This window comes from Chiloscyllium plagiosum, unplaced genomic scaffold, assembly GCF_037043375.1.
Source record: "Chiloscyllium plagiosum isolate Xiang-an unplaced genomic scaffold, Cpla_swu_hap1 HiC_scaffold_6, whole genome shotgun sequence".
NCBI lineage: Eukaryota > Metazoa > Chordata > Chondrichthyes > Orectolobiformes > Hemiscylliidae > Chiloscyllium > Chiloscyllium plagiosum.
In genome coordinates, this window is record NW_028270144.1 from 16505152 (window position 1) to 16530043 (window position 24892).

A 24892-nucleotide genomic window follows, 5' to 3' on the forward strand; every position below is an offset into this window, starting at 1 on the left:
CCACATTGTCAGGTAGATGCAGATGGCATCTAGCTGACAGTGCAGACACCTGGCCAGCTATGTCCTATTCACAAAACGCAGGAGAAATCCAATCCAGCCAATTACCAAATCGTCAACCTCCTCTCGAGCATTAGCAAAGTGATTTGAGAATTTGTTTTACAGTGCTATCAAGTGTCACTTACTCAGCAATAATCTGCTCACTGATGCACAGTTTGGATTCTACCAGGGCCACTCAGTTCCTGACCTCATTACAGCCTTAATATTCAAGAATATACAATATTCAATAACTTACTTATTCACAAATTTATTATATAGTGATTTCTTGCAACAGAACATTGCTGCAAGAGTTCTGCAGTGTAGTGATCTAGGTCTAACCATCTGCATCTTCTTCATCTGTGGCCTTTCCTCTATCACAAAGTCAGAAGTGAGGATATTTGCTGATGATCGTACAATGTTCAGCAGCATTCTCAACTCTGCAAATACAGCAGCAGTCTGAGTGCAGCTTTAGCAAGATCTAGATAACATGCAGCCTGATAAGAGGCAAATGACATTTGTGCCACACAGATGCCACTCTCCAACGAGAGTGAGCCTAACTATCTCCCCTTGTTTTTAATTGCACTCTGATGGCTGAATACCCCAAATGTGGTAATTACCATTGACCAGAAACTGAGCATGGCCAGCCGTATAACTATAGTGTCTACAGGAACGGGTCAGAGGCTGGAACCTCTGCAGCTGGGAACTTGCCTCCTGACTCCTCAAAGCCAGTTCACTGTCTCCAAGGCACAAGGAATGGAATGGAATTTGATGGAATTCTCCCCACTTTCCTCAATGAGTACAACTTAAACTCTAATAAGTGTGATACCCATAGATGGAGTGGATCAGTCAGGATATATTTTACTGGAGGGACAAGATCAAGGAGCTGAAAATTCTACAATATAGGAATTTAAAACTAAAGATGTTGACCAAAGTAGTGACTTACGATTAAACACAGTAAAGCAGGTGTTGATTAGTTTTATTCTAAATGTTTAAAGCTGGATTCTCTTTCCCCACAGGGTGTTGCTGGTTACCGAGGTGTTCCAGGACAGAAGGGTGAATCAGGATCTCATGGAGTTCCAGGCTTTATTGGTTTGTTAATATCTCATTGAAATATGGAAGCACTAATCTATTGTCATTAAAGTGTATGTGGTTACAACGCGTAGAGTTGGATTCTATGAGTAAAACAGGTTAACCTGTACACCATTGACCTTGTAAATATGGGGCTAGGAGGAATATAAATAGGAAAGAACTTACATTTCTATAGCACCTTTTACCTTTCGAGTGTACCCAGATGACTTAACAGAAGCACTCTCTTTGAAGTATATTAATAGTTGTAAAAGAAGCACATCAGGTAATTCGCACACAAGAAGCTGCCATAAACAATGAGATTCTAACCAGATAATCAGTTTTCATGGCATCAATTGAGACCTTGGTTTAATGTCTCAGCTACATGATAGCATTCCTGACTCTCCTGTGCTCCCTCTGTGCTGACCCTGCCATAGTACACCATATATTCAGTGCTGATCCTGTGACAGTACAATGCTCTCTCAGTGCAAAAGTGTAGCACTCCATCAGTACTGACCCATTGACAGTGCAGGGCTGCCTCAGTACTGCCCTTCCATCAATACAACAATCCCTCGGCACTGATGCTTTAATATTGCAGCACTCCCTCAGTACCGATCCTCTAACAATGCAGCACTACCTCCATACTGTGCCCCTGACTTTGCAGTGTTCCCTCAGTATTGACCCATTCCACAGTGCAGTGCTCCCTCAGTTGAGTGGGATTGTCAGCTGGATTTTTTGTTCTCATATCTCTGGAACCGGTCCTGTATTCCTATTCCTGATGAAGGGCTTTTGCCCGAAACGTCGATTTTCCTGCTCCTCGGATGCTGCCTGACATGCTGTGCTTTTCCAGCACCACTCTAATCCAGACTCTGGTTTACAGCATCTGCAGTCCTTGTTTTTACCCTGTATTCATAACCTTCAGAATCAGAGGCAATTGCAGTGTCCTCTGAACCATGGCCAATGCTATCCTCAATATTAGCAGTTTTTGAATGCTTATCCAGAGTTTGTGCTTCCAGTTTGAGGTACTATATGCAAAGAGCACAGACTGTCATTCCCCTCTCAGCTCTAGAATTGAGGTTCACCGGGTTTGAAGTTCTGAATGGCCAGTATTGGTTTCATTGGCTGCATGCCTGACTGCCAGTACATTATTCATGGAATCACCACATTCTGAATTATGGTGTGATCATCAGTAGGTCCTACAGGATTGACCTCTGACCTTCCACCCCATAACATCAAATCCCAGCCATTGAACCAAGCCCCAGAGAAATAGGAGCAAAAATAGCTGATAGAGACCCTGCCATTTTTTTTACATCATAACCATTCATCAAACACTTTCTATTTAATTGAAGTCCCTCATCACTGGTATTATGTTGACACGTCTCTTCTGTAGCCTCTCTAACACCTTAATATCCTACCCATAACCCTCATTGCATCAAATTCTTGGCACTAATGATTTTACTCTTTCTAATGCGTCTTATATCTCATTATTCCTGATTGTTTGAGACACTGCCGTAGAAGATTCTCTGCAGAATCTTGCAGGAAGATCATATAGTCTGCATAGGAACTGGTTGATCTCCCACAACTCTGAACTTCCTTCCCTGAACTCCCACAGCTGCTGTGTTACAACACATCACTGATAAATGAATCCAATATTTCAAAGTGTTTTGAAGGAAACACTCATTAATTCATTTTGATTTGTGCACCCACAAGCATAATAGCACAGTTTTTAATACTTGAAAGCAAACTGGCATATTGAATATTATTAATGTGGAGTGTGCATGAAGAATGCAATTTGACATTGAAATGAGACAATTTTCATTTGGCATAGTTATGAAAGTAGTATTGTCTGATTGATTTAATTGAGTATTGAACTTAATTTTACTCAGCTAACACTCTCCAAACATGCATCTTGTCTGACTCTGGTATAGACTAATGGACCCACTAATAAGTCCTCCTGATAACTACTCCTGCACCTCCACAATCCTTCCATATCCGCCACAAATGTACCTGCACCTCCACACACATCATTTACTGCATCCGCTGCACCCGATGTGGCCTCCTCTATATTGGGGAGACAGGCCGCCTACTTGCGGAACGTTTCACAGAACACCTCTGGGACACCCGGACCAACCAACCCAACCACCCCGTGGGTCAACACTTTAACTCTCCCTCCCACTCCACCAAGGACATGCAGGTCCTTGGACTCCTCCATCGCCAGACCATAGCAATACGACGGCTGGAGAAAGAGCGCCTCATCTTCCGCCTAGGAACCCTCCAACCACAAGGGATGAACTCAGATTTCTCCAGTTTCCTCATTTCCTTTCCCTCCACCTTGTCTCAGTCCCAACCCTCAAACTCAGCACCACCTTCCTAACCTGCAATCTTCTTCCTGACCTCTCCGCCCCCACCCCCACTCCAGCCTATCACCCTCACCTTAACCTCCTTCCACCTATCACATTTCCAGCGCCCCTCCCCCAAGTCCCTCCTCCCTACCTTTTATCTTAGCCTGCTGGACACACTTTCCTCATTCCTGAAGAAGGGCTCATGCCCGAAACGTCGAGATGCTGCCTGACCTGCTGCACTTTTCCAGCAACACATTTTCAACTACTCCTGATAACCTTTCATCCCATTACTTATCACGAACCTTTCTACCGCTAACTTAAATATATTTAAGATTCTGCATCCACCACCTTGAGCATAAGAACATACTAATTAGGAGCAGGATATGCCCCTCAGTCTTCAAGCCTGCTCCATTGCTTAATAAGAGCATGGCTATTCTGACTACTCCACAGTCTAACCTACTCCTGATAACCTTTCATCCCATTACTTATCACGAACCTTTCCTACTGCTACCTTAAATATATTCTAAGATTCTGCATCCACCACCTTTTAAGGAAAAGCGTTCCAAAAGACTCTTAACCCTCTGTGAAAGAAAGTTATCCTCATCTCTATCTTCAATGGGCAACATGTTATTCTTCTTTCCATATTCTCCCACGAGTGAAACATCATTTCCACATCCACCCTGTCACGACTCCTATTGTTCCAATTAAAACCCCTCTTACCCTTCTAAATTCCAGCAGATATATGTATACCTTGCCAACCTTTCCTCATAGGATAACCCACACTTTTCCAAGTAATAGTTTACTAAATTTTCTCTTCCAATGCATTTAGATTTTTCTGTGCACAGTAAACTAGATGCAGTCTCACCAATGCCCTATATAACTGTAGCAATACTTCCCTTTTTCTGTATTCAACTTGCCTCGTAATAAACAGTAATTTCAATTAACTTTCCCAATTACTTGCTGTACTTGCATTCCAAACTATGAACCCTCTGCATCTCAGTGTACTGCACTGTCTCACCATTTAAATAATATGCTTCTTTTTAATTCATCATGCTAATATAGATAATTTTGCATTTCCCCATATTATAGTCCATTTGCCAGATACTTGTCCACTCACTTAGTCACAGAGTCATAGAGCTGTGCAGCACGGAAATGGACGCTTCAGTCCAACTTGTCCATGCTGACCAGATATCCTGCATGAATCTAATCCCATTTGCCAGCATTTGGCCTATATCCCTCTAAACCCTCTATTCATATACCCATCCAGATGTCTTTTAAATGTTATTGTACCAGCCTCCACCACCTCATCTGGCAGCTCACTTGATACACACAACATTGACTGCATGAAAACATTGCCCCTTAGGTCCATTCTAAGTCTTTCCCCCCTCATCTTAAACCCAAGCCCTCTAATTTTAGATTCCCCTACCTTGGTTCTTCACCCTATCTATGCCCTTCATGATTTTATAAACCTCTATAAGCTCACCCCTCTGCCTCTGACACTCTAAGGAAAACTGCCCCAGCCAATTCAGCCTCTCCCTATAGCTCATACCATCCAACTCCCAACAAAATCCTTGTAAATCTTTTCTGAATACTTTCGAGTTTCACAACATCTTTCCGATAGCAGGGAGACTAGAATTGAATGCAGTATTCCAAAAGTGGCATCATCAATTTCCTGCACATTCATATCAATATCTGTGTATCACCTCTGCTTTAAAGTTTACTTTCTGATCAATCTTTATGTCACTGGGCAAATTTGGCAACCATACCTGTGGTACTCTTCACCCAAGTCATTCATACAAATGTTTAGAAATTGTGACCCCAGGACTGATCCTTGTGACATTGCATCTTGCCAACCAGAAAATTATCCATTTATTCCTACCCTCTGCTTACTGTCAGCTAGCCAGTCTTCTATCCTTGCTAATATATTACCTCCTACATCATCAACTATTACTTTCAACATTAAACTTTGATATGACACCTAATCAGATGCCTTCCGAAAATCTAAATGCAGTAAATCCACCAGATCCTGCAGCCTATGTTCTTTCTTCAAAGAATTGTTCAGCGTGATTTCTCTTTCACACAAATATGTGACTCTAGCCAATTGCCTTGAATGTTTCGAAGTGTCACGTTGAGGTATAAAATCTTTATGACATTTGTGACATCTTCCCTACAACTAATTTTAAGTTAACTAGCCTGTCGTTCCTTGCTTTCTCCCTCACTGCCTCTCTTCCTCCCCAGTCCCTTTCAGGTAGATGCATCCTTCGTAATCGCACTGCAGTTGTATCATGCGACGATCAGAATGGTGGAGACTGAACTAGATGGCATCTTGTCTTTTCTTGTCCATTCCTTCCTAGATTCCAATTGTCCTGATTGGTAATCTGTGAAAATCCATGATTCCCATCTTCCTTCTCTGACATCAGGATCGGTTTTAGTTTCTATTCTCTATTCACTGTTCCAATGTAGGATCGGAGTATAGGTCAAGGCGGGCTGTTACACCCAGTTAACGTCAGCCACCTCTCATTTTAGATCAGTAACGGATGATTAGCTCACAGTCAGAAATTGTGGATGAAGAATTGTGGTGGGAACCAAAAGACAATGACTTTGGTTTTCCAAGTGAGGGGCTGGACATATACCGGGGGAAAAGGAACAGGCCAAAAGTAGACGCTTGGGGAATACCAGTGGTAATGGTGTGAGATTGTGAGGAGATTCTCTGCTTATTATTGGACTGATATAGCGAAGTGCATTGTAAACCGTTTACATCCGTGGAATCCTTTCTGTGTGTTTGATTTCTTTCAAAATTCTTGGGTAATTTCTTATTTGAAACACGTTCCTTGTAACATAATTTCCACAAATATCCTTCTAGGAATCAAAGGTCTTCCAGGATCTCCCGGATTTCCAGGGCCACAGGGTGATAGAGGTGCGCCTGGGCAACCAGGTAAATATCTTGCTCTGTTTCCATTTGATTCTCAGTCACCAGGCAGAGAATTGTGACGTGTTCTAAATTTAGGTGTCGAATCTGCCTCAGACTGTCTCAGGTCAGGTCTTTTGCTGACCATGTAATGCTTTGTTAACAGGTCCACCTGGTCCTGTCGGACCACAAGGACCCCTGCAGATTGTGAAGGGAGATGCTGGATTTCCTGGCCGTCCGGGAGAAGACGGACCGAAGGGATACCCTGGGTTTCCAGGCATTAAAGGAGACAAGGGTAAGAAAATATTCCTCATCATGGGATAAGGAAATCTGAAAAGAATCGTTTGCCCTTTGAGTGGGAACCCTCCCACTCAGTTCACCAGCTGGGCTGTGGACAACATGGGGTTGAATTCGAATGCAAGTGTGCTCCCAATGGATGAGATTCCCTTCCCGGGCCCAAGTCAGAGAATATCCCCATTAGCAAATGGGAATGTTCAAGCCAATCACTGGCCTTACCCTTCCCTGTCTGCGGAAGTTCCTCGAAGTGCAAAACTGTCTGAGCATTCTGCCCTTCTGTATATCTCACTTGGTCAAGGATCACTCCCAAATTACGAGAATATCAATTATTATTTCTAACTGTTACCCATTGCAGGTCAGACAGGTCTAATCGGTACTCCTGGTGAACCAGGGTCTCCTGGATTTGAGGGAAGGCCTGGACTGAAAGGAGAAATTGGCCCATCTGGTCCAGCAGGTAAGTGGTGGCCAGTTGGTATATCGGTTCATAGGGGATTGTCCAGAAATGAAACTGGACACCTTCCTTTGTACAGTCAGCATGACTCTGGTCTCAGTTCAGGCTCTTGCACACTATGGTTTTTAAATGAATGACCGGAACTGCAGATCAAGATTGAGTGTCACGTTGAGGATAAATCACCACTGGTTACCTTTAAATCAGAAATCTCACAGACAATCAAGTACTGAAACAATAATTTCAACTTTATTGCATGTAGCAACCAAAATAAGACCCCTTAATTAAGCAAGTTAAGCCTGACAACCTAACTTGGCTATTAGCCCTTCCTGAAGAAGGGCTCATGCCCGAAACGTCGATTCTCCTGCTCCTTGGATGCTGCCTAACCTGCTGCGTTTTTCCAGCAACACATTTTCAGCTCTGACCTCCAGCATCTGCAGTCCTCACTTTCTCCTAACTTGGCTATTACCCAATTTACGGATGGAATCTGGCCAGGATTTCACCAACAGTGTCTGTCTCTGGAAGTGTCCAAGGTTTTATCCCTGTGCAGTATTATTCTTTGAAGTTCTGCTGCTGACCTGTTCTCGTGTTGGATTCATACTCAATTTTCTCTCTTTCAAGTCTGCAGTGTGACATTATTGATATTTTAATAGATTCTTTCATCTCCAACATTGATAACAATTCTGGAGTCCTCAAGTCTGTAGCTTGCCTTCTTATCAGAAGTAGCTCCCCTGTTCCTTGTTACATTCAGAGTTAGCTCTCTGTTTAAAAACCTGCAATTAACCCTTTTACTTCAGAACATTCATTCTGCAGGCAGACTTAATTGCCCAATTGTCATGAGACAACAAGTTCTCAAGCAGTTGTTACCTTCCCTCCCCCAGGAAACAGCTTGTTTCTGTTGTTTCTCCTCAGAGGTGGTTAATTCACATGTAACTTTAAATTCTTTTGTAACAGTTTCTCCTTGTCGCTTTCATCTCAATAAACAGTTTGGTCGAGAGAGAGGTATTGCTGCTTCTTTCAGTAGGTTTAAAGCTGTGAAGTTTACCTTGTCACAGTAGGATAGCCCTAATCTAAGGACAGTCTGTAGGGGTAGTTTACTCTTCTGCTCATGCCAGAGTCAATCAGAATGGATCATTCATTTATTCTGCTGTTAAGAATAATGGGATCAGAAGTTTTGCTTTGCTTTGACAGGTAGGACTCTTGATGGAGATTAGTCCTGAATGAAATGAAATTTCTGGTGAAAAAGGCACCCCATTCTCAGCAACAAATAACATAAGGTTTTTAAAACTCCCCAGTATCCAATGCTGTCCAATGTTGTCCAATACTGGTAGTGCTATGTTCTCGTTTCCTTTCTCTATTCTTCGTTGGGATGTGGATGCTGCTGACAGGCCAGCAACTGTTGCCTATCCCAAAATTCCCTTGAGCTCAGTAGTTTGCCTGACCATCTCAGACAGCAGTTAACGCCATGTCGCTGTGGGCCTGGAGCCACATGTCGCTCAAACCAGGTAGGGAAGGCAGATTTCCTTCCTGATAGAACATTAGTCCTATGGGACTATTGGACCCTGTGGGGAGGCAATGGCCTAGTGGTGTTATCATTAGACTGTCAATCTGGAGATTGAGGTGATGTTCTGTGGACCTGGGTTCGAATCCTGTCGTGGCTGATGGTGGAATTTGAATTCAATAGTAATCTGGAAATAAGTGCCATCAAATCATTGTTAATTGTTAGGAAAAGCCCATCATGCCCTTTAGGGAAGGAAATCTGCTATCTTTACCTGGCCTGGCCTACATGTGACTCCAGACCCACAGCAAATTGGTTGACTCTTAACTGCCCTTGGGCAATAAATACTGGTCTAACCAGTGATGTCTGCATCCATGAATGAAAGAATTGGTGAACCAAATGAAATTTTACAGCAATTGCTGATAATTCATATTTTCACCCAATATTAAGATTCACTTTCAATTCCAGACTTATTAACTGAATATAAATGTCACGCTGCCAGGGTAGGAATTGAATCTGTACCATCAGCACATGGGCCAGGACCTCTGGGTTACTCGTCTATTGATATTGCCATTAGCCCACTTTCTTCAAAAATATAACTGTGTGTTCTTATTTTAAATCACACTGATTCAGAGATTGATTTTATCCAGAACTGGATGTGCGATAATTCACTCAATTAAATATTGGGAAGATGAAAATTATTGTCTTCTGTCAGTGCTTCAATTTTCATTCTCTTGCCAGCAACTCCACCCCTTGCCCAACTTGAAGTGGTCCAAAGCTAAAGTAAACTTTAACCCAGCCACCTCTGTCACTGGAACATGAGCTTTGATCCATTCTACCACTAAGGCCATTTATTCCTGTCTCTCTGACAAACTCAACACCACCCAACATTAGCTCATCTTCTCCATGCACATTCAACTGTTCCGACAGCCTCCAGACTGGGCTCCCATTAAGCATCCGCCCCCACCCCCCAATAAACTCGAGCTCCTTTCAATTCCCATTCATTCCTCATTCCTGTGTTTGCAGAATTACATTAGTCTTTGGTTTTAGATTTCTCACACTTGTGTTAATATCCCAACATGGCCCATCCTTCTATATTGCTGTGGCCTCCTTCATCCCAACATCCCGGTCTGCACCATCACCTTCATCATCCCAATATCCTGGTCTGCACTGTCACCACCTTCATCCCAGCATTCCAGTCTGCACTGTGACGCCCTTCATCCCAAAATCCCGGTCTGCACTGTGACCCCCTTCATCCCAAAATCCCGGTCTGCACTGTGACCCCCTTCATCCCAACTTCACGTTCTGCACTGTCACCTCCATCATCCCAATATCCCGGTCTGCACTGTCACCACCTTCATCCCAGCATTCCAGTCTGCACTGTGACCCCCTTCATCCCAAAATCCCAGTCTGCACTGTGACGCCCTTCATCCCAACTTCACGTTCTGCACTGTCACCTCCATCATCCCAACATCCCGGTTGACACTGTCACCCCCTTCATCCCAGCATCCTGGTCTGCACTGTGACCCCCTTCATCCCAGCATCCCGGTCTGCACTGTGACGCCCTTCATCCCAACATCCCGGTCTGCACTGTGACCCCCTTAATCCCAGCATCCCGGTCTGCACTGTGACGCCCTTCATCCCAAAATCCCCGTCTGCACTGTGACGCCCTTCATCCCAACATCCCGGTCTGCACTGTGACCCCCTTCATCCCAGCATCCCGGTCTGCACTGTGACCCCCTTCATCCCAGCATTCCAGTCTGCACTGTGACGCCATACATCCCAAAATCCCGGTCTGCACTGTGACCCCCTTCATCCCAAAATCCCGGTCTGCACTGTGACGCCCTTCATCCCAACATCCCGGTCTGCACTGGGACGCCCTTCATCCCAACATCCCGGTCTGCACTGTGACCTCCTTCATCCCAGCATCCCGGTCTGCACTGTGACGCCCTTCATTCCAGCATTCCGGTCTGCACTGTCACCCCCTTCATCCCAACATCCCGGTCTGCACTGTGACGCCCTTCATCCCAGCATTTCTGGTCCCTTGTGCATCACTGATTTCCATTGCTCCATTCCCACTGACAGACGTGGTTCTGCCACCAGGGCCCGAAGCTCTGGAATTCTTCATCTGAGCCACTCTGACTCACTGTCTTCCTTTAAAAGCTACCCTCTTGACTATCATCGATCTCATTAGTTCCTTGCATATCTCAGTATCATATTGAAAGCGCTCATATGACCATCCCAGTGATGTTGAATTGAGTTCATGGTGCTGTTCTAACACACGTATGTTGTGAAATGTAATTGTTGCCTCATTTCTGCCTCTGTTCTTTAAGGTCCGAGGGGTTATCCAGGACCTGCTGGCCCTGAAGGAGCTCCTGGCCCTCGGGGATATCCTGGCCCCGCGTCGATAGCTCATGGCTTCCTTGTGACCCGACACAGTCAAACCACAGAGATTCCCAGCTGTCCCCAAGGGACATCGAAAATCTACGATGGCTTCTCGCTGCTCTATGTCCAGGGCAATGAAAGGGCTCATGGTCAAGACTTGGGTGAGTGACTGAAAGGCTGGGTCTGCTTTCCATTAGGTTCCCTGCTTCAAAGACAGCGGCATCTTACCGAAGCATGGACCATCACCATTGGGGTACAGTGCACCCTCCTCCCATTTGGTGAGTTGAAAGCTTATCTTCTTCAACGAGGGTTTCAGGAAATCCTTGAACCGTTTCCACTGGCGATGGAAGGTCCCACACACAAGAGCAAAGACACAACCAACTGATTGACTTCTTTTTCCCTCTCAGTGCCATTTCTTCCTTCATTTATTACTGCACCTTTCTACCTCTTTACCCTTGTGCTGATTCACCCTCATCTCTTATATATCTGTCCCCCTCTCCACCTTCCTGTTTCTCTCTCTCTCTCTCTCTCTCTCTCTCCCCCCCCCCCCCCCCCCCTCTCTACTCCACATCTCGATGTAAACCATCTTATTGCAAGGAGCTGCCAATGGGATGCTTCCTCACTTGAGAACACTCCCTGGGCTACTATTCCGGGCAGATCGGGCTGGAGCGTTCTCAGAGCTCCTTCTGATCACATGGTCCAAACCGTGTCAGTGAGTGGGAGCAGAAGCCGAGATAATGCATCGAATCAGGGAGTAATCTTGAGGCAGTACACGCCTCACTGGGAGGCTCGATGGGCTGAATGGGGGGAGGGGTTGGGATTGGGGTTCCGCCTGACATCTCTCTCATTGGTACATTCCATGGACAGCAACTGCATGCACCACCTATCATGCAGGGCTCCGTTGGCAAAGTGGGTATCCTCTGTATGACATGTCCAGCGCAAATAGGGCAAACTATGCAGGGCAGCTGTGGATCACCATGACTTAACCAGGGGCTCAGCTGATCTTTAAAGTTGGCCAGGAATCCCAGAAGGTCAGTACTGCAGCCTACGGCAACTGGTCAAATAAGATGAGCAGGATGCTGTGGAGTGTGGTACACAGTTAATGAAACAAGATTGAGAAGATAGCATGAGAAAACTTACCAGGGCTCATGAATTTGTCCTCCATGGATTTGCCAAAAATTACTTTGCCAATTTCTGGTAAGATACAGCTGCAATTCCCAGGAATGATAGTCATGGGAATTAGAAAGTGATAATGCATTCAAGCCTTAACCCTTAGAGTTGTCCCCTCAATCAGCTGTGGTTCAAGGTGCAACTGGCTAGCTCTGACAGAAATGAAAATCAAGACAGTTCTAAGACTGATCCAACAAGGGAGAGGGTAGGAGAGTCTGGAGAAGGGGAGAGGTGAGGCAGTCATGAGGAGAACAAGACAGTTGAGAATGAGGGAGAATGAGTATACTATATGTATCCAGGAGGAGAAGTTTAAACACGAGAGGTAGCTTCTAAAAACAATGTAAAAGTCATTGGCTAGACTAGCCTCAGGAATGAGATATACTGAAATCAATACAATGGGGTTTTGAATTTATATTAAACACTGGATTTATATAAATAGGGGGTACAATGCCTAATTTCAGATGGGGACATTTCCAGTGAACTGCCACTGTCAGATCCTTGGCACTAATTTTAAGCCAATGCCCATAGAGACAGCACCAGTGAGTATCCAGGCACCATCCCAGTAGGTGAACAATGACAGAATCACTCCACAAACAGGAAGCTCCAGAGATGGAGCACAGATCAGGAATCGTGTTGGGAGACAGATAGCTATCCACATCTTCTGCTGGATCAGTTCAGCTCTGCCTCCAGACTCATGTGATTCCAGTAGCAATTGGGAACAATTTGGGGTATGATGGTTGTTGCTAGTGGTCAGTCAGTTCACTGACATGGGGCGACGTTCCATTAGTTTGATCCTGGCTGTATCACCAGAGGCAAGGCCATGCCAGTACCCCGGTGCCCCTGGACTAACCCTGTCCTTTCCCAATACAGGCACAGCAGGCAGTTGCTTACGAAGATTCAGCACGATGCCATTTCTTTTCTGTAACATCAACAACGTCTGCAATTTCGCATCAAGAAATGACTATTCCTATTGGCTGGCTACGCCAGAACCAATGCCAATGAGTATGGCTCCTGTGGTTGGTCAGACGATTGAGCCATTTATCAGCAGGTGAGACTGTAGGTATTGTGCTACTGTACAACTGTATACATGTCAATAAAGGCAGAATATCAAAGAGACCATAAGGTCTGAATTAATTAATCTTCTAGCATGTAGGGAAACCATTTAGTCTGCTGTTGTTTGTACTGACTCCTTGAAAGAATTATATTCTCGCCTGCCCTTTCCCATAACCCTACAAATGTCTCTGCTTACATTAATATCCCTTTTGGAAATTATGATTGAATCTGCTTCCTCTGCCCTTTCAGGAACATGTTCCAGATCCCCACAACCCAGTGTAATAAAAACAAAATTCTACTCATCTCCCCTCTGGCTCTTTTAGCAATTATCTTAAATAGGTCTCATCACCTTATTTTGTTATTCTTCAAATAACAAAACATCTTGGCGTTCCTCCTCTCTATCTGTGATGTACGTGCAATCTGAAACCCCATGTGAGGTCAGCATTCAGAATCCCATTCCCTCCGAAAAGAATCATTAACTCAACTGTATTTTCAGCCCCTTCAAGTCCACAAATGGGAATACATTGAGAGGAAATAAGCCTGGATCACAGAAGTAGGCTTCAGGTGAGATGTGACTCCTCTGACCTATATAGCAAGCTCCTGAATTCAGCGTTAAACATGCAATTGATTGGAACAATGAGAATAGTACATGAGATAGGAAAATACTGAATTCTTGAACTAGAACAATAAAGATCACAGTAACCAGGAATGTCACTGGTCTTAGAGTCATAGAAATATACAACACAGAAACAACCCTTTGGTCCAACTCATCCATGCCGAACAGATATCCTAAATTAATCTAGTCCCATTTTCCAGCATTTGGCCCATATCCCTCTGAACCATTCCTATTCATATACCCTTCCAGATATGGAAAATGACTATCACAACGTCTAACTCACTAATCCAATAACTATCTCACTATCTCCATGGCTATCTCACTGTCCTAATAACTATCTCTCTATCCCCACGACTATCTCCCTGTCCCAATGACTCGCTCAATATCCCCATGGCTATCTCACTATCCCCATGACTATCTCACTATCCCCTGGCTATCACACTACCCCAATGACTATCTCATTATCCCAATGACTATCTCACTATTCCCATGGCTATCTCACTATCCCATTGACTATCTCACTATCCCTATGGTTATCTGACTATCCCTATGGCTATATCTCTATCCCCATGGCTATCTCACTATCCCAATGATAATCTCAGTATACCCATAGCCATCTCACTATCCCAATGAATATCTCACTATCCCCATGGCTATTTCATTATCCCAATGACTATCTCACTATCCCAATGACTATTTCACTATCCCCATGGCTATCTCACTGCCCCCATGACTATGTCACTATCCCAAGGACTATCTCACTATAGCCATGGCTTTCTCACTATCCCCATGACTGCCTCACTATCCCCATGACTATCTCACTACCCCAATAACTATCTCACTATCCCCATGGCTATCTCACTATTCACATGACTAGCTCACTATCCCCATGGCTATCTCACTATCCCCATGACTATATCACTATCCCAATGACTATCTCACTATACCCATGGCTATCTCACTATCCCCATGGCTATATCTCTATCCCAATGACTATCTCACTATCCCCATGGCTATCCCATTATCCCAATGACTATCTCACTATCCCAATGACTATCTCACTATCCCCATGGCTATCTCACTATTCACATGACTAGCTCACTATCCCCATGGCTATCTGACTATCCCCATGACTATATCACTATCCCAATGACTATCTCACTATACCCATGGCTATCTCACTATCCCCATGGCTATATCTCTATCCCAATGACTATCTCACTATCCCCATGGCTATCTCACTATCCTAATGACTATCTCACTATCCCCATGGCGATCTCACTATACCTATGGTTATCTCACTATCCCCATGGCTATCTCACTATCCCAAAGGCTATTACACTATCCCAATGAATATCTCACTATCCCAATGAATATCTCAATATCCTTATAGCTATCTCACTATCCCCATGGCTATCTCACAATCCCAATGACTAACTCACTTTCCCCGTGGATATCTCACTATCCCTATGCCTATCTCACTATGCCATGGCTATCTCACTATCTCCATGGCTGTCTCACTAGCACAATGACTATCTCACTGTCCCCATGGCTATCTCACTATCCCAATGGCTATCTCACTATCTCAATGTCTATCTCACTTTCCCCGTGGATATCTCACTATCCCTATGCCTATCTCACAATCCCCATGGCTGTCTCACTATCCCAATGACTATTTCACTATCCCCATGGCTATCGCACTATCGCAATGTCTATCTCACTATCCCCATGGCTATCACACTATCCCCATGACTATCCCACTACCCCAATGGCTATCTCACTATCCCCATGGCTATCTCGCTATCCCAATGGATATCTCGCTATCCCAATGACTATCTCACTATCCCAATGATTACCTCATGATCCTCATGGCGATCTCACTATCCCAATGTCTATCTCACTATTCCCATGGCTATCTCACTATCCCAATGACTATCTCACTATACCCATGGCTTTCTCACTATCCCCATGGCTATCTCACTATCCCCATGGCTATCTCACTATCCCAATGACTATCTCACTATCCTCATGACTATCACATGATCCCAATGACTACTCACTATCCCCATGGCTATCTCACTATTCACATGACTCTGTCACTATCTCCATGGCTATCACACTATCCCCATGGCTATATCTCTATCCCAATGACTAGCTCACTATCCCCATGGCTATCTCATTATCCCAATGACTATCTCACTATCCCAATGACTATCTCACTATCCCCATGGCTATCGCACTATCCCAATGACTATCTCACTATCCCCATGGCTATCTCACTATACCTATGGATATCTCACTAATCCCATGGGTATCTCACTATACCTATGGATATCTCACTATCCCCATGGCTATCTCACTATCCCAATGCATATCTCACTATCCCTATGGCTATCTCACTATTCCCATGGCTATCTTACTATCCGAATGACTATCTCACTTTCCCCGTGGATATCTCACTATCCCTATGCCTATCTCACAATCCCCATGGCTGCCTCACTATCCCAATGACTATCTCACTATCCCCATGGCTATCGCACTATCCCAATGTCTATCTCACTATCCCCATGGCTATCACACTATCCCCATGACTATCTCACTATCCCCATGGCTATCTCACTATCCCCATGGCTGTATCTCTATCCCAATGACTATCTCACTATCCCCATGGCTATCTCATTACCCCAATGACTATCTCAATATCCCAATGACTAGCTCACTATCCCCATGGCTATCCCACTATCCCAATGACTATCTCACTATCCAAATGACTATCTCACTATCCTGTTAGCTATCTCACTATCCCAATGACTATCTCATTGTCCCCATGGCTATCTCACTATCCCCACTATGCCCATTGATATCTCACTATCCCAATGACTATCCTACCATCCCAATGACTATCTCACTTTCCCTATGACTATCTCACTATCCCCCTGGCTATCACACTGCCCCAAAGACTATCTTATTATCCCAATGACTATCTCACTATCCCCATGGCTCTCTCACTATCCTGTTAGCTATCTCACTATCTCAATGACTATCTCATTGTCCCCTTGGCTATCTCACTATCCCCACTATGCCCATTGACATCTCAGTATCCCAATGACTATCCTACTATCCCAATGACTATCTCACTTTCCCTATGACTATCTCACTTTCCCTATGACTATCTCACTTTCCCTATGACTATCTCACTATCCCCATGGCTATCTCACTATCCCCATGATTATCTCACTATCCTAATGACTCTCTCACTAACCCCATGACTATCTCGCTATCCCAATGACTATCTCACTATTCCCATGGCTATCTTACTATCCCCACTGATATCTCGCTATCCCAATGACTATCTCACTATCCCAATGACTATCTCACTATCCTTATGGCGATATCTCTATCCCCATGGCTATCTCACTATCCCAATGACAATCTCAGTATACCCATAGCTATCTCACTATCCCAATGAATATCTCACTATCCGCATGGCTATCTCATTATCCCAATCACTATCTCATTATCCCAATAACTATCTCACTATCCCAATGACAGCTCACTATCCCCATGGCTATCTCACTATCCCAATAACTATCTCACTATACCCATGGCTATCTCACTATTCACATGACTATCTCACTATCCCCATGGCTATCTAATTATCCCAATAACTATCTCAATAACTATCTCACTATCTCACTATTCACATGGCTATCTCAGTATCCCCATGGCTATCTCACTATACCCATGGCTATCTCACTATCCCCCATGGCTATATCTCTATCCCAATGACTATCTCACCATCCCAATGACAATCTCAGTATCCCCATGGCTATATCTCTATCCCAATGGCTATATCACTATTCTCATGGCTATCTCATTATCCCAATGACAATCTCACTTTCCCCGTGGATATCTCACTAGCCCTGTGCCTATCTCACTATGCCCATGGCTATCTCACTATGCCCATGGCTATCTTACTATCCCCATGGCTATCTCACTATCCCAATGACTATCTCACTATCCCCATGGCTATCACACTATTCACATGACTATCTCACTATCCCCATGGCTATCGCACTATACCTATGGATATCTCACTATCCCCATGGCTATCTCACTATCCCAATGGCTATTACACTATCCCAATGACTATCTCACTATCCCAATGCAAACCTCACTATCCCTATGGCTATCTCACTATTCTTTGAGGAGAAAGTGAGGTCTGCAGATGCTGGAGATCACAGCTGAAAATATGTTGCTGGAAAAGCGCAGCAGGTCAGGCAGCATCCAGGGAACAGAAGAATTGACGTATCGGGCATAAGCCTGAAGCAGGGCTTATGCCCGAAACGTCGATTCTCCTGTTCCCTGGATGCTGCCTGACCTGCTGCGCTTTTCCAGCAACACATTTTCAGCTCTATCTCACTATTCCCAAGACTATCTCACTAACCCCATGGCTATCTTTCTATCCGAATGACTATCTCGCTTTCCCCGTGGATATCTCACTATCCCAATGACTAGCTCACTATCCCCATGGCTATCCCACTATCCCAATGACTATCTCACTATCCAAATGACTATCTCACTATCCTGTTAGCTATCTCACTATCCCAATGACTATCTCATTGTCCCCATGGCTATCTCACTATCCCCACTATGCCCATTGATATCTCACTATCCCAATGACTATCCTACCATCCCAATGACTATCTCACTTTCCCTATGACTATCTCACTATCCCCCTGGCTATCACACTACCCCAAAGACTATCTTATTATCCCAATGACTATCTCACTATCTCCATGGCTCTCTCACTATCCTGTTAGCTATCTCACTATCCCAATGACTATCTCATTGTCCCCTTGGCTATCTCACTATTCCCACTATGCCCATTGATATCTCAGTATCCCAATGACTCTCCTACCATCCCAATGACTATCTCACTTTCCCTATGACTATCTCACTTTCCCTATGACTATCTCACTATCCCCATGGCTATCTCACTATCCCCATGATTATCTCACTATCCTAATGACTCTCTCACTAACCCCATGACTATCTCGCTATCCCAATGACTATCTCACTATTCCCATGGCTATCTTACTATCCCCATTGATATCTCGCTATCCCAATGACTATCTCAATATCCCCATGGCTATCTCACTATCCCAATGACTATCTCACTATCCAGATGGCTATCTCACTATCCCCATGGCTCTCTCACTTTCCCACTGTCTATCTCACTATCCCCATGACTATCTCACTATCCCAATCACTATCTCACTATCCCCATGGCTATGTCACTATTCACATAACTATCTCACTATCCCCATGGCGATCTCACTATCCCCATGGCTATATCTCTATCCCAATGACTATCTGACTATACCCATGGCTATCTCACTATCCCAATGACTATCTCACTATCCCTATGGCTATCTCACTATCCCCATGGATATCTCACTTTCCCAATGTCTATCTCACTATCCTCATGGCTATCACACTATCCCCATGACTATCTCCCTACCCCAATGGCTATCTCACTATCCCCATGACTATCTCACTATCCCAATGACTATCTCACTATTCCCATGGCTATCTCACTATTCACATAACTATCTCACTATCCCCATGGCTATATCTCTATCACAATGACTATCTCACTATTCCCATGGCTATCGCATTATCCCAAATACTATCTCACTGTCCCCATGGCTATCTCACTATCCCAATGGCTATTACACTATCTCAATGACTATCTCACTATCCCAATGCATATCTCACTATCCCTATGGCTATCTCACTATTCCCATGGCTATCTCACTATCCCCATGGCTATCTTATTATCCGACTGACTATCTCACTTTCCCCGTGGATATCTCACTATCACTATGCCTATCTCCCTATCCCCATGGCTGTCTCACTATCCCAATGACTATCTCACTATCCCCATGGCTATCTCACTATCCCCATGACTATCTCACTATGCCAATGTCTATCTCACTATCCCCATGGCTATCGACACTATCCCCATGACTATCTCACTACCCCAATGGCTATCTCACTATCCCCATGGCTATCTCGCTATCCCCATGGCTATCTCCCTATCCCAATGACTATCTCACTATCCCCATGGCTATCTCACTATCCCAATGACTATCTTACTAACCCAAAGGCTATCTCACTAACCGAATGAATGCATCACCATCCCATGGCTATCTCACGATCCTAATGGCTATCTCACTATCCCAATGACGATCTCACTATCCCCATGGCTATCTCACTATCCCTATGGCTATCTCGCTATCCCTATGGCTATATCACTATACCCATGGCTATCTCACTATCCCCATGGCTATCTCATTATCCCAATCACTATCTCATTATCCCAATAACTATCTCACTATCCCAATGACAGCTCGCTATCCCCATGGCTATCTCACTATCCCAATAACTATCTCACTATACCCATGGCTATCTCACTATTCACATGACTATCTCACTATCCCCATGGCTATCTCACTATCCCAATAACTATCTCACTATACCCATGGCTATCTCACTATTCACATGACTATCTCACTATCCCCATGGCTATCTAATTATCCCAATAACTATCTCAATAACTATCTCACTATCTCACTATTCACATGGCTGTCTCAGTATCCCCATGGCTATCTCACTATACCCATGGCTATCTCACTATCCCCCATGGCTATATCTCTATCCCAATGACTATCTCACCATCCCAATGACAATCTCACTATCCCCATGGCTATATCTCTATCCCAATGGCTATATCACTATTCTCATGGCTATCTCATTATCCCAATGACTATCTCACTTTCCCCGTGGATATCTCACTATCCCTGTGCCTATCTCACTATGCCCATGGCTATCTCACTATGCCCATGGCTATCTCACTATCCCCATGGCTATCTCACTATCCCAATGACTATCTCACTATCCCCATGGCATTCACACTATTCACATGACTATCTCACTATCCCCATGGCTATCTCATTATCCCAATGACTATCTCACTATCCCAATGACTATCTCACTATCCCCATGGCTATATCTCTATCCCAATGACTATCTCACTATCCCCATGGCTATCGCACTATACCTATGGATATCTCACTATCCCCATGGCTATCTCACTATCCCAATGGCTATTACATTATCCCAATGACTATCTCACTATCCCAATGCGTACCTCACTATCCCTATGGCTATCTCACTATTCTTTGAGGAGAAAGTGAGGTCTGCAGATGCTGGAGATCACAGCTGAAAATATGTTACTGGAAAAGCGCAGCAGGTCAGGCAGCATCCAGGGAACAGAAGAATTGACGTTTCGGGCATAGGCCTGAAGCAGGGCTTATGCCCGAAACGTCGATTCTCCTGTTCCCTGGATGCTGCCTGACCTGCTGCGCTTTTCCAGCAACACATTTTCAGCTCTATCTCACTATTCCCAAGACTATCTCACTAACCCCATGGCTATCTTTCTATCCGAATGACTATCTCGCTTTCCCCGTGGATATCTCACTATCCCTAGGCCTATCTCACTATCCCCATGGCAGTCTCACTATCCCAATGACTATCTCAATATCCCCATGGCTATCTCACTATCCCCATGACTATCTCACTATCCCAATCACTATCTCACTATCCCCATGGCTATGTCACTATTCACATAACTATCTCACTATCCCCATGGCGATCTCACTATCCCCATGACTATCTTACTATCCCAATGTCTATCTCACTATCCCCATGGCTATCGACACTATCCCCATGACAATCTCACTAACCCAATGGCTATCTCACTATCCCCATGGCTATCTCGCTATCCCCATGGCTATCTCCCTATCCCAATGACTATCTCACTATCCCCATGGCTATCTCACTATCCCAATGACTCTCTTACTAACCCAAAGGCTATCTCACTAACCAAATGAATGCATCACCATCCCATGGCTATCTCACGATCCTAATGGCTATCTCACTATCCCAATGACGATCTCACTATTCCCATAGCTATCTCACTATCCCTATGGCTATCTCGCTATCCCTATGGCTATATCACTATACCCATGGCTATCTCACTATCCCCATGGCTATCTCATTATCCCACTGACTATCTCACTATCCCCATAGCTACCTCACTATCCCAATGACTATCTCACTATCCCCATGGCTATCTCACTATCCTAATGACTAACTCACTATCCCCATGGCTATCTCATTATCCCTGTGTCTATTTCACTATCCCTATGGCTATCTCACTATCCCCAATGACTATCTCACTATCCCATGGCTATCTCACTATCCCAATGACTATCTCACTATCCCAATGACTATCTCACTAACCCAATGAGTGCTTCACTATCCCCATGGCTATCTCACTATCCTAATGGCTACCTCACTATCCCAATGACTATCTCACTATCCCCATGGCTATCTCTCTATCCCAATGATTATCTCAGTATCCCAATGATTATCTCACTATCCCCATGGCTAATCTCACTATTCCAATGTCTATCTCACTGTCCCCATGGCTATCTCACTATCCCCATGGCTATATCACTATCCCCATGACTATCTCACTATCCCAATGGCTATCTCACTATCCTAATGACTAACTCAATATCCCCATGACTATCTCATTATCCCAATGATTATCTCACTATCCCCATGGATATCTCACTATCCCAATGACTATCTCACTATCCCTGTGTCTATCTCACGTTCCCTATGGCTATCTCACTATCCCCATGGCTATCTCACTATCCCCATGGCTATCTTACTATCCTAATGACTAACTCAATATCCCCATGACTATCTCACTATCCCCATGGCTATCTCACTATCCTAATGGCTATCTCACTATCCCAATGAGTATCTCACTATCCCCATGGCGATCTCTCTATCCCAATGACTATCTCAGTATCCCAATGATGATCTCACTATCCCCATGGCTATCTCACTATCCCCATGGCTATCTTACTATCCTAATGACTAACTCAATATCCCCATGACTATCTCACTATCCCCATGGCTATCTCACTATCCTAATGGCTATCTCACTATCCCAATGAGTAATATCACTATCCCCATGGCGATCTCTCTATCCCAATGACTATCTCAGTATCCCAATGATGATCTCACTATCCCCATGGCTAATCTCACTATTCCAACGTCTATCTCAACGTTCCCTATGGCTATCTCACTATCCCCATGGCTATCTCACTATCCCCATGGCTATCTCACTATCCTAATGACTAACTCAATATCCCCATGACTATCTCACTATCCCCATGGCTATCTCACTATCCTAATGGCTATCTCACTATCCCAATGACTATCTCACTATCCCCATGGCGATCTCTCTATCCCAATGACTATCTCAGTATCCCAATGATGATCTCACTATCCCCATGGCTATCTCACTACTAACATGCCTATCTCACTATTCCCATGGCTATCTCACTATCCTAATGACTAACTCAATATCCCCATGACTATCTCACTATCCCCATGGCTATCTCTCTATCCTAATGACTATCTCACTATCCCTATGGCTATCTCACTATCCCAATTACTATTTCACTATCCCCATGACTATCTCACTATCCCCATGGCTATCTCACTATCCCAATGAATATCTCAATATCCCAATGATTATCTCACTATTCCCATAGCTATTTCACTATCCCAATGACGTCCTCACTATCCCAATGGCTATCTCACTATCCTAATGACTAACTCAATATCCCCATGACTATCTCACTATCCCCATGGCTATCGCACTATCCCAATGACTATCTCACTATCCCATGGCTATCTCACTATCCCAATGACTATTTCAATATCCCAATGGCTATCTCACTAACCCAATGAGTGCATCACTATTCCCATGGCAATCTCACTATCCTAATGGCTATCTCACAATCCCAATGGCTATCTCACTATCCCAATGACTATCTCACGATCCCTATGGCTACCTCTCCATCCCAATGACTATCTCAGCATCCCAATGATTATCTCATATCCCCATGGCTATCTCACTATCCCAATGTCTATCTCACTACTCCCATGGCTATCTCACTATCCGAATGGCTATCTCACTATCCCCATGACTATCTCACTATTCCAATGACTATCTCACTATCCCTATGGCTATCTCACTATCCCCAAGGCTAAATCATTAACCCAATGAGTGCATCACTATCCCCATGGCTATCTCACTATCCTAATGACTAACTCAATATCCCCATGACTATCTCACTATCCCAATGACTATCTCACTATCTCCATGGCTATATCACTATCCCTATGGCTCTCTCACTATCACTATGACTATCTCACTATCCCCATGGCTATCTCACTATCCTAATGGCTATCTCACTATCCCAATGAGTAATATCACTATCCCCATGGCGATCTCTCTATCCCAATGACTATCTCAGTATCCCAATGATGATCTCACTATCCCCATGGCTAATCTCACTATTCCAACGTCTATCTCAACGTTCCCTATGGCTATCTCACTATCCCCATGGCTATCTCACTATCCCCATGGCTATCTCACTATCCTAATGACTAACTCAATATCCCCATGACTATCTCACTATCCCCATGGCTATCTCACTATCCTAATGGCTATCTCACTATCCCAATGACTATCTCACTATCCCCATGGCGATCTCTCTATCCCAATGACTATCTCAGTATCCCAATGATGATCTCACTATCCCCATGGCTATCTCACTACTAACATGCCTATCTCACTAATCCCATGGCTATCTCACTATCCTAATGACTAACTCAATATCCCCATGACTATCTCACTATCCCCATGGCTATCTCTCTATCCTAATGACTATCTCACTATCCCTATGGCTATCTCACTATCCCAATTACTATTTCACTATCCCCATGACTATCTCACTATCCCCATGGCTATCTCACTATCCCAATGAATATCTCAATATCCCAATGATTATCTCACTATTCCCATAGCTATTTCACTATCCCAATGACGTCCTCACTATCCCAATGGCTATCTCACTAT

General features: G+C 44.2%; 1 protein-coding gene across 1 annotated transcript in view; it reads left to right on the forward strand.

Moving 5' to 3' along the window:
• LOC122550473 (uncharacterized) overlaps positions 1 to 24892 on the forward strand; it is a 278599-nt gene that overhangs the window by 241451 nt on the left and 12256 nt on the right. The window contains exons 44-49 of the mRNA XM_043691239.2: positions 1053 to 1125; positions 6307 to 6378; positions 6518 to 6646; positions 7004 to 7102; positions 10928 to 11140; positions 13020 to 13197. Coding sequence (XP_043547174.2) covers positions 1053 to 1125; positions 6307 to 6378; positions 6518 to 6646; positions 7004 to 7102; positions 10928 to 11140; positions 13020 to 13197 — 764 coding nt within the window. The remainder of the gene's footprint in view (positions 1 to 1052; positions 1126 to 6306; positions 6379 to 6517; positions 6647 to 7003; positions 7103 to 10927; positions 11141 to 13019; positions 13198 to 24892) is intronic.